The sequence below is a fragment of the Stegodyphus dumicola genome, chromosome X2, assembly GCF_044657685.1.
Source record: "Stegodyphus dumicola isolate Sdum_Otavi_A_Nest chromosome X2, ASM4465768v1".
Classification (NCBI taxonomy): Eukaryota; Metazoa; Arthropoda; class Arachnida; order Araneae; family Eresidae; genus Stegodyphus; species Stegodyphus dumicola.
The window spans coordinates 131,906,760-131,919,188 of NC_140781.1; the positions used below are offsets into that span (position 1 = coordinate 131,906,760).

Genomic DNA, 12,429 nt, shown 5'->3' on the forward strand with positions numbered 1-12,429 from the left:
TAAAGCACAATCTTTTACCTACTTTATTCAAGAAATAGTTAATTTATCAGTCCTAAGGTAGTAACGTGAATTGTATGTGGTTGGTTGAAACCCAAAATAAAATTACCATTTAAACTAAAAATCGAATTTTTTACAGTAAAATCAGAAATGATAATCATGATCTCGCAATGCTTTCTCACAATTATGTCAATTTACTATAGAATACATATAAGAATTCCTTTATCTTTTAAAAATATGCAATAATTAAGAAAATTAAGGTATTATTCTAATAATATAATAAATCAAACTAAGAAATATTTCTTATCTTTCCCAGAGATACCTCTTCGGTAACGCCAATAAAATGAGAAATTTTAAGGTCTAAAAAAGGTGCCAGCCCACATGTTAGGACTGATTAGTTTGTACACCCCAAATGTAGCTTTATATTTACGAGATGAAGACATGAAAGCTTGTTTTACTGAAGTTTGTTTCTGATACGAAAAGTAATATCCATTGTTTAATACTTGTTTAATACCACGGGAAATAAAGTTAATCATTTTAGGCATAAAATATGTATTGGAAAAAGACTCACGTTGTGCAGCTGCGATACTTTTGAAATGTCTTATCGTCAACATTTCTGAACAAATAAAGCCGTGTGCTCCGCGTTATATAAGAAAGCTGTTCACTCAATATATAACACACTTAACCAACTATGCCGATTAGACTGAGCTATCTTTCTTGCTGTTACTAGTAGTAAAATAAATTCATTTTGTTTGCCAATGAACAAAATTCATAACTTTTAAAGCTTTACCTAGCCTATTTTACATATTAACTACCCAAAATATTGATGTTTTATTTTAAGCATAATCTTCTCTTATCTTATCATTGTGCATAATTTTTTATGTAGCAGTATCTTACATTACCTAGCTGTAAACTGAATGGTCTTGTTCTTGAACAGCCAGATGTACATGTTTGGAATAATTGTGTCTTGAACATGGCCTTCGATGGAGTTCTCGAAAAATACATCGGGCATCCAAATTCTCTTCCTCCAGTCCAAATCTAAGACAACCTTTTCTTCAATATTGGAAGCGGGGAAGATGAGTCGGTTATCCATCCATCTTTTAGTCATCATCAAATCGAATCGTATGGACTGATTATAAATAAAATAACATATTTATAACTAATTATAAATAAAAGATGGCATTATAATTTCAGATATAGTAACATTATGTAGCAAATTATAATTAGCTCAATTATTAAGCTAATTATTCTATAAATTAATTATAATTTAATTATAATTAATTTATAGAAATTCATATACATTTAATTATTATTAACTCATTAAATAGCAAATTATAATTAAACGTATATGAGCATCTATAAATACAGAAATAGATAAGAAAGATTTGCCTTTATAAGACATAATTTGCTATTAAAAAGGATTCTGTTTTATTTTAATAATCAAATAAAACATTTTGATGTCTCTAAAATAATTGATGTAAATTGCATTAATGTAAATTAATGTAAACTAAAATTAATTTAACTTTATTCTTATTAGTTTGACATTTTGAAACCAAACGTAATAGAAGGAAAATAAAATAAACTTGCAAATACCGCATTAATTACACATCAACGTTCTTAACTAATGCTTTAAGTATTTTCGAAACTTTTGGTTTTTGAAATAAAAATTTAGAGCTCTGCTTAATAAATTTTATTTAAAAATTAATATCTACACAGGCAGTTTTCTTAGGACTATGTTATAAACAATATCTTTCGTCTTTTTTGAGCTGTTGCACAAATGATTTAAGAGTCACAAACATATATATATATTTAATTTAATCAATTGATTTAAAAATATCATTACATATATATGTGTGTGTGTGTAATGATATTTTTAAATCAATTGATTAAATTAAATTCTAATCACATTGCTTAATAATGTGTTGGCGATTCTCTACCTAAATTTCATCCCTGTTCCTAAATTTTGGCGAAATCCTTTCTTTATTACGTATAAATTATATAACCTGTCAAATATTATATTAACCTGTTATATTAATCTGTATTAAATCTGTCATATTACATAAAGACCTTAAGAACACTCCTGATGAGGAGATAGCGTCATCTCGTGATTTCAATTAATATCGCTGATTGGATGAGCACGATGTACACATATCTATAAATAGGACTTCTCCTAGAGGTACAACAGGAACACTTGTGAGACGGATGCTAAAATAAACGTATCGCTTTATATTCCAAAACTTTGTCTCATTCCTGTTGCCCCGGCTGCACAACACAAATAATGTATGAGTTTCATATATATATATATATATATACCTGTATTCTTGTATGAAAATGTATACTTGTATGTAATCCAATTATTTGAAGTTTGATTTTTTTTTAAATTCAGGATGAAAAAACAGTAAATGCCTACTCTCACAATACACAAAGTGACAAATAATTTATTCAGATATAATGAATGAATTATACAGCATTGTATGGATTATGAACAATAAACATTGCGAATTACATAGCAAAGATGAGAAATACTACTTTCTTTTTCCTAAGTCTTTTCTGTTACCCTTCTTCTTCAATACGAATGAAACGCAATAAGTTTTCTAAGTATACATTTGGGCCATAAATGTTTTTTTAATTTAATCTTTTTGAACGTCCATCAAGCAGCGAAATGGAAAAGACGACTGAAACCTAGTAGCTCGGCCTGGGTTCAAATCCCCTCGAACAAGCTGGCTCCATGAACTTTTTTTTTTATGATTTCACTTTGTGCAATGTAAAATGAGCCAATTTCTGTTAGAAAATCCTCCACGAAGGAATCCTCTCCTTAAACAGGTATCTATCGGGCACTTTACAGTATTCAATGAAACAAAGATTTTCTTTGCAACAAAGTAATATTGCTGAGCAAGCTGTAGATTTATTTCGAAGAAGGAAACGTGAAAAATCAGCAATGCCCTCGCTGAGATTCGAGCCTCTGACTTCCCGATAGGTAGCCAGACGCATTTCCAACAACACCACGAAGGCACGCAATGAGGATTCCAATGAAAAATTCCTTGCACTATTTCCCATTTAAAGGACAACTGGAAGAAACGGGAACCCAGTCACTAAATCCAGGTGATGATGAATTATTAGCTACCACATTTAAGGTCTCAGTGTAGAGCGAGTGGAATTTATCACAACAAAAAACATGAAAAATCAGCAATACCCTTGCCACCTTACGGTAGGTGTCATTTCAGAGGTCCCGTTGTAATTTAATTCTGACGTAAGTGAGGGGATATATTTTGTTTTTAATAATGTTGATTATATTTTTTAAATCAGGCTTTTCTTTAGCATGACACCAGATACACCGCATGCATTACCCTTCCTAAAATTAGTTAGAAGGAACAAAAATATATGAACGACGTCTTTCATGAAGAATGCGAAATTCTTATTCGTCCCGATGATTCATTTTAATCGGAAACAATTTCTTTAACCAGAAAAATTTTGTTCGTCTGTTTGGTTTTAATCCGAAATTGTGCGTTTTCCCTTCTTTATTTCCTGCTCGAATTTACTTTTTAACTTTGATGAAAGAGTCGGTGTTTTGATCAATATTTTTCAGTAGCTGAAGACGTTGATTTAATTAAAGAAATAATTGGAGGTATGACAGTAATATTTGACAGTAAATTGTTTTGACGGTTTCTCTTCTACATCTTCCTCGTTTCTCATTTCTTCTACTACTGTTTTCCTCTGGAAATTAATCAAACTATCGGCAGTCAATTCACCTTATTTGTGATCACTAACGCTTCTTCATCCCAATACTGATGTCTAGACCCAGCGCACAACCAATTTCATCAGCTTCTTCGCCAATTAGTTCCAAAATACTATGTTCGTAATACTGTTCCTGTGTTTCCTGTGGCAGCAACATTTTACAAATTATTCGCATACATTGTTTTGAGACTTCTTTTCACATATTGTATCTCTGAAATACCAATATTGTGAAAATATTCACGAATATAATATTTTTTTCCAAAAAATTGTGTAACCTGTATTATGCCTTTTTTCCTGACATTTCACATCTCTAGAGTATTCTATTACCACAATTTGGATAAATTTGCAAGGAAATAATAGTTTTTGAGAACAAGCAAAAAATGAAAAATAGATAAAATCTTGAAATATCACATAGCGGATTTTAGGGGCGCAGCAAAGTTTCGACAGTCACATTGTGTTACACGAACAAAAAGAATGTGGGTATGTGTATGTTGCAGGTAAACTTAAGTTAGATGATTTTTAATTTATGGCCGTCATAAAAGCGAGTCTTCGTAAATTGAGCCAACATAAGGCGGAGGAAGGGAACAAAATTCTTTTTAAGCGTTTCATTAATTATGCATTTTAATTTACATAGAAATCGTTGCCATCAATGTTATTTTTAAGAATTATGATTATAAAAGTTTTCACAGAACATTTGCTTTGGTCATTTGGTTAATTAACTAAAACTAAACTCGTGGGGTGTGTCTGCATACGGAAAGATGTTTTCTTAGAGGATTTTGTAAGCAAAACTGGCTGCTATTTATATTACGCAAGGAGAAACCTCGGAAACGTTAGAGATTAGACGGCCAAACTGAGACCAACTGTTAGCTTTCGGCAGTCTTTCTACTCGACCACAGTTGCATAAAACTTAAGTTGATACATTTAACATAGACATCTAGTTAAAGAATGGGCTGCTATGAGCAGAAATATAAATAAAGTAATGATCGAAATATTTCGTAGAATTGTACGAAATCTCTTGTTTAAATTCAAAAGCTTATCGTTAATTATCATTCATCGTTAGTGTTAATATGTGTAATCTTACGCCTGATGTTGTAGAATGACTCCTAATTCAATTTAGTTAGAATTTGGAAACAGCGACCTCACTTGATCTAATGGATGTCCACATATGAATTTCAAAATTTGGGCGCCTGTAACATTCTTCGTATTTTATGGTAAGTGCTGCTGTGTTTTTCAGTTGCATCCACTCAAATTTCATGGATTATAATTTATAACCATCAATGACTCTTTTTGTAACTACCAAGTAAAAAACTTAACAATAGGTTTGGTTTGGTTTATTTAATTATGGCAAAGCACACTAGGGCTATCTGCCTAAGGGGAGGGATGCCTTCGTGGAGGACTCTTTAAGGGAAACTGGCTCGTATACACGTTACACATGAGGAAAACCACGAAAACGCCCATGCAGCCATGCCCGTTCGCGGGATTCGAACCTCGGGCCGAACTACCAGTGTTCAGCGACTTTACCGTTCGGCCGCTGGTGGGCCCTTAACAATAGGAGTCATTTACTTAGAATATTGAAAATTTACTTTGTGATTCCATGTGCATACTTAATTTCATTTTCACGAAAACTGAAGTTGCATCATTCATACTATGTGTTCCACCAATTTCAATTAGGGCCATGAGAAAATGAACAGTTTGGATTCAGAGTTAGTGGAAATATCTAAACTTCAAGATTAGATCATTTCATTTGTTGAGATCATTGAATTAGTGAAGCAATCAAGCACTATTTTACTTAATTATTCAGTTACTTAATTGTTCAAGCATTACTCTATATTCACAACTGATTTAATCTTCAATTTTAATTATTACAAATAATTAATTTTGTCTTAGATCTTTGTAGCTTTGTATTTACAGATGGCGCAGAAGACGGTTTGTATTCAAAATCTTCAATAAATAGACAAAAGCTGCATAAAACTTAAAGTTCCTACGTCTCTGATAAATAGGAATTATAATTCTCTTTTGAAAAAAAGTAAAATTGAAGTTTGATAACATTCTCTTTACTTGCATAAATTTATTCTTTAACTTTTGGCAATGTATCTTTAAGCAAAATCTGCATGTAGTGTTCTTTTAATTCTGGAATTAAGTAATTCTATTAAGGTGCAGATTAATTTTGCTGTTATTAAAATGAAAGCTAACATTTTTATTCCCACATTAAAGAAATATAGTTGTTGGAAGATATACATATGTAAATCGGATTCAAGAAAAATATTAAGGCTTTTGCTTGTCGTCTAAGGCTCTGGTGAGTAGAAGTTTGTTGCGATTTTATTAATGTTTGTTCCAATTCTATTAATCAAAATACGAGTAACTTAAGAAGTTGCTAGTTGATAAACTACCAGTGAATTTCATTTTAAGGCATACAAGCTTTTTCCATTTTAAGCTAATAAATAATTTTGGCTCAAATAGTTTTTTCAAAATAAAAAGCAAGAGTGTGTTGGTGATTCTCAAATTTTCGCTTACCCAAAGAACAGAACTTCTAATACGATTATGCAAAATTTGTGACTCTCGTGCTCGTGGATCATAAACCATTAAAATCAATACGCAGGGAAGGACACGAACAGAGTAAATGAAATCCCATTTCTTATGATTTCACTAATAAAGAAAGGCGGTAGGAACATAAATTTAGTAAACGCCTTTGTACGCAGTTCTTTAGAAAGGAAATATAGGCAAACCACGATTTAACGATTTTCGAAAGATTATTTGGAGTCTTTGTTAAAATAATGATATATTAATTCAATTAATAAATGTATTTCAAGGTTGCTTAAAAGTTTTAAATGTATTGATAATTAAGTTCTTTAGATTTTACGCACACATGTAAGGAATCATCGCAATTCTCCATACGAGCTCTTATCGTGAAAGTAGACAGGACGTTCAGCGAGTAATGTGGAAAATAATGTACTCTGAATCCTGGCGATGAATAGCTGACATTTCGTATTTTCACCTTTGCAACACCCAGTAATCTCTACGCACACACAACAAAAATATTGCTTTTAAGAAATGCATTTAAAGAATGATAACTTCTGTTGGTTTATATGCTCCAAGCCAGATCAATAAAAACAATCATAATACCGAAAATATCATTAAATCTGTGTTGGAATGTAAATTCATGGATAAAATCAAAAACCTGATGATGAAGAAATTACAACTGTAAAGGACACATTTGGTTATTTGTAAAATTAATTAAAATAATCTGCATTTTTTGCCTACAAGTTCGAAACCATTATAAGGTTATACTTGATCTAGTATTGCTACTTTAGTCCTATACAACGTTCACAGACATTGGCTGAGTTACCGCAGTCTGAGATAACAGGACAAAGTCTTAGAAAGATTTTAAAACAACCTTTTTTTATTTAAACGGAGCTTTGAAAATAAATAAGAAGAATCAAATAAATTTAAGCGTATTTACCAGAACACTTTTTCACTCAAGCCCTCAAAACTCTCAGGTGGTATGGTGTGGTGTATTTAATTATGGCAAAGCACACTAGGGCTATCTGCCTAAGAGGAGGGATGCCTTTCGTGGAGGACTTTCTAAGGGAAACTGGCTCGTATACACGTTACACATGGGGAAAACCACGAAAACACCCATGCAGCCAGCCCGTTCGAGGGATTCGAACCTCGGACCGAACTACCAGTGTTCAGCGACTTTACCGCTCGGCCGCTGGTGGGCCTCAAAACTCTCAGCGTAAATAGTGTGTGTGTATTGAGAATACGGCAAAGCACACTAGGGCTATCTGCCTAAGGGGAGGGATGCCTTCGTGGAGGACATTCTAAGAGAAACTGGCTCTATACACGTTACACATGGGAAAAACCACGGAAACGCCTATGCAGCCAGCCCGTTCGCGGAATTCGAACCTTGAACCGAACTACCCAGTTTCAGCGATTTTACCGCTCGGACGCTGGTGGGCCCACTCAGCGGAAATAGAAAACCGAAGTAGCACATGATGCAGCAAAGTCGTTGTAAACTGGTCCGAAAAGTTTCAGTGAGGTAGTGCTAAATTTACGACATCTTTACAACGTAGCGAAGACCCAAAATATTGTAAAATACATTTTTTCAAATCAGCGTATTCTTACCACGTTATAGAAAAATTAATTAATTATTCGAAGCACATTAAAATTGTGATTTAATAAAATTAGAATTTATCCTTACCTGGATGGAATTTTAATGTGGCATTCTTAAAATGATTGCTTTTTAAATAATTTTAAGCAATTGAAAGTTTCCAATTTAGTCTCATAAGACTAAATGGCTAATTATTGAAACGCATCAGAAATTATCCTATGCATTTAATTTGTAATCATCGTTGCAGTTTTCTAAAATGATTTAAATGTTTCAGAAAATTGTAAGCAATTTATACCTATGAAAGATTTAAATGAAATAAAATACGAAAGATTTAAATGTAGAATATATGAAAAATGCTTTAGAGTTCACAGATTATATGAAATAGAAGAATATGTGAAAGATTTAAATGCTTCTGAGTTTGTTATTTTATACCTATGCAAGTTTTTATAATACTAATAAAATGCAATAAAACGTTGAGATTTTTATTTATTTTTTTCTGTAAATAATTGTTATTTATAACTGTATAAAAATGCTTGCTTTTTTATTTGAAACTACATTTTGTAGTTGAATTCTATTTTAATTTTTTATGGTTGGTATAATACGGGGGCCACTCAGTGAGAAAACAATCTGCAATTTCAGAAAATTACATGATTTTTTGTAATTATATGTATATTTTATAATTTCTATTACGAACATTTACACTATCAGTAATAAAATGTGTTTCAGTTGAATGTCTTATATACGCAATACAAAAACTTTAGTCTGCATATTTATTTTCTGAAAAATTTTTAATATTTATATTTTGTTTATAAGGATTTAATATGAGTACGTTGAACATTCTACAACACAATCATCTATGTTTCCATAGGACTTTTGTCTTCTGGGAAAGCTGTTATTTTAAAGAGGTGATGTGTTTATTTTCTAACGCAGAAATACCACTCTCCTTCAGAAATGTTTGACATGAAAGGAAGAAATTCAGAAATGTTCGACGTATATTTTTTATGATCTAAATATTATGCGTATAAAGTCTACATAGTTGTTTGATCTAAACATAATGCATATGTATGTACATTGTATTTAGATGTTTTTACAAGATAATGTTTCGTCTAATTTTTTATTATTCTGTTTGTTGGATAATATATGCAGGAAGTTCATGAATGAATAATTGGATTTCATGAGGTTCCTATAAAATGTACATTTTATGAAGTGGGCTGAAAATACCTTTATTTAATTCTCTCACTTAAGACGATTATGTGCATATATTATGAAGCCACAATCCTTGCATATGATTAGTTTGATCGTTACAGTTGTCAAATTTGAACTTCTGAAAACACTTGAGTGATGCAGAAACTCAATCGAGAATGGTGCGAAAATCGAGCAAATAGAAGTGGTGTAGAGACATTAGGTATTATTTTAAAGCAGGATATGTGAAAAATGAGCAATGCCCTCGCCGGGACTCGAACCACGGACCCCTCAAATACACTTTGAGCGTGCTGACCACTACACCACGAAGACATGCTAAGAAGAATTGCCTTATAGTGCCTTACATGGAAGAATTGCCTTATAGTGGAAGATATTGATCTTTATATGTAGCTTCATTTAACAAGATACAGCACTATCTTCCTTCGTGGATCATGTGTAGGATGAGTAAGATACTTAATTTTCAAGATGGTGTATATATAAAAGTGGATTTGCTCCCTGGATCGCAACAGTCGCTGGCCCTACCCCGCTAGATTTCTTTAAATAAGGCTTTACTGAAAAATGATATTTACAATGAAAGAACTCATAATTTTAACCAACTCAAGAAGTCACATAAACTACTGAAAGCTTTGCGTCAGATGTCCTTGGAAGATTTGGTTTGGTTTATTTAATTACGGCAAAGCACACTAGGGCTATCTGCCTAAAGGGAGGGATGCCTTCTTGGAGGACTTTCTAAGGGAAACTGGCTCGTATACACGTTACACATGGGGAAAATTACGAAAGCGCCCATGCAGCCAGCCCGTTCGCGGGATTCAAACCTCGGACCGAACTACCAGTGTTCAGCGACCGCTCGGCCGCTGGTGGGCTCAATAGGAAAAGGTGTTAATGTATTGTAATAGTCAAGCTATTGTAAGATATTAAAATACTCCTTTAAAAATAAACTGCGAGTATTTTGAACATTTGAAGAAAAACTAATAAAACGCATGTTTTGCATTTTGTGCTGGTATTTATTAGCTGATGCACTTTAAATCTTACTTTATCATCTACTTATAAATTTTATTATATGTTTAAGTTTTTGATTGCAGTTTCTAGTGGCCAACTGAGAATGGAATTCGGCACCATTTACTTTATTAATTGAGCATTTTAACTTTGAATTTCCTGAAAAAAAGTATATATTAATGCCAGTTTTATTGTCTATGTATGATAAATATCAATTCTAGTTTCACTATTTATAAATAAAACCTAAAAGATTTATCAGAAAACATATTCAAAGCATGCTGCAGAAGATTTTCCAAGTTAATTTATACGAAAGAACAATACAAATAAAGCATATTAATTATTTTTCTGAATTTTACATGGTTTTTATATTAATTGATAAGATTTATCATAATTAAAGATAATTTTCAGTTTGTAAACTATGAATGGAAGATTTCTAATTTAGGAATTTTCTTTTGTATTTTTGTTTTAATAAATGATTTACAGAAAATTTGAAACGTTGGACTATTCTGAAATTTGTAATAACTTTTAATTTCACATGACAATGACCTTATTTATAATTATTATTTTCATTACTTTTATTGGTTATATCGTCAGATTGAAATCCAGTAGAGATTACTCAATACAATTAAAGATTATTGCCTCACATTAATATTTAACACAAAGGAGTTTTCTGTAATATAATTTTCTTAATATTTCTGTTACAAAGATTTTTGGAACGTACCTACAAAGGTAAAAAACAAAATTAGAATAACACTTATTTATAAAGTATGATATGTGAATATTAGTTTATAAGGTATTTCTCCCGTTTTCTTAGCATGCCTTCTTAGTGTAGTGGTCAGCACGCTCCGTGCGTATTCGAGAGGTCCGTGGTTCGAGTCCCGGAGAGAGCACTGCTCATTTTTCACATCTCCTGCTTAAAAAAAATCCTAATGACTCTACAGTGGCGCCTGAACTGAAAAGATGGTAAATGATGATTCTTCACCACCAGGATTTGACGACTGGGTACCCTAAAACCCAAGTCGCCCTTTAAAAGGGGGGGAAGTATATAAGGTATTTCTCCTGGCTTCTTAGCTCCATAAGATATAAGGTATTTCTCCTGGCTCCTGGCTTCGTAGTATAGTTGTGAGCACGTTCGGGGCGTATTCGAGAGGTCCGTGATTCAAGTTTCGGTGAGGGCATTGCTCATTTTTCATCTCTCAAGCTAATGTCTCTACAAGTTACAGAAATTAATAAGAAAATCGTGGAATTCTATTATCAAAGGAATATTTTTATGTGCAGTTAATTAATAAAACTCTGATACATCTTAAAAAGGATAAAAATTTACAATTTTTATAGTTCAGTTTATATACAAGTTCCAATAGAAGCCAATAATTAAAGTAAAGAATGATGTAGACAATTTATATTGTGATAGAATGTGGTAGAAAAAGACAGTGAATTTGAGTAACTGTTAAAATGTAGTGTTTGATAAAATGAAAATTATTTAAAACTTAACGTGTGCAAACAAAGCAATGTATGTTCATCAAAAATAAATAAGGATATTTTACTACATTTTGATTTATCAGGTGAATATTTTCATATAAATCTATGAGACAAAACTTCAAATTTTACATATGTATTAATTTACAGAATTTTTGTTTCATAGTAGATTGTTATAAGAAAGAGGATTCATGCAAAATCTACTTTCTCAACTTAATTTTTTTTACATGCAGAAATAATTAAAATCAAGTAATAAACAATTTTTTCGTAATGATGCTTATGTTATTAAGTCAGTTATACTGTATGTAGATGTAAACGTGTCTGAAGCTGTCATTTAAGCTCATTCTTTTATAAATCTTATCTAATTAGCAGTTTATTAAAATATGTAGTTTATATTAAATATGCACTTAAAAAGTAAAACTAACAAGTAAAGAAATAGTCTGAATAACAAGCAAGTGTCAGAATTTAGAAAAACAGGGAATTAAAAAAAATTAAATAATATTTTTAAAAATACAATGGTCCAATAAAACGTATTATATGCACAAAAAGGTGTTATAACGCAAGCCTTCTCAATAATCTGTATTTCTCTAAATTAAAATAAAAATTCACAACTAAGGATTCGTAATAATCTCAAAAAGGTAAATTATAGAACTAATAAGGTATTAGTTTTGTAACTTACCGTCTTAAATTAAGAAAGGGACAGAGAAGGATATAATAAGGCGTCACTAAAACGTCGCTATACGACGTCGGTTACAATCTTAAAGTCTTACGTTTTTGCGACGAGAATGGGGTATATAAAAATGGGGAAACGATGTCTTTGCATAAAAGGAAATGAATGTTAAGACGTGAAATCTTTCTTTGCAACAGTCGCAAAAGAGTGGAATTTCGCAGATATCTGAGCGTCTTAAAGA

At 31.7% G+C, this 12,429-nt stretch overlaps 1 protein-coding gene across 3 annotated transcripts in view; it reads right to left on the reverse strand.

The window, feature by feature from the left end:
• LOC118194853 (glutamate-gated chloride channel-like) overlaps positions 1-12,429 on the reverse strand; it is a 188,502-nt gene that overhangs the window by 60,312 nt on the left and 115,761 nt on the right. For all 3 annotated transcript variants that reach the window (XR_004759158.2, XM_035366066.2, XM_085810070.1), the window contains one exon: positions 900-1,126. Coding sequence is in view for 2 of the 3 variants with exons in the window: in XM_035366066.2 (XP_035221957.1) it covers positions 900-1,126 (227 nt within the window). In the remaining variant the exon portion in view is untranslated. The remainder of the gene's footprint in view (positions 1-899; positions 1,127-12,429) is intronic.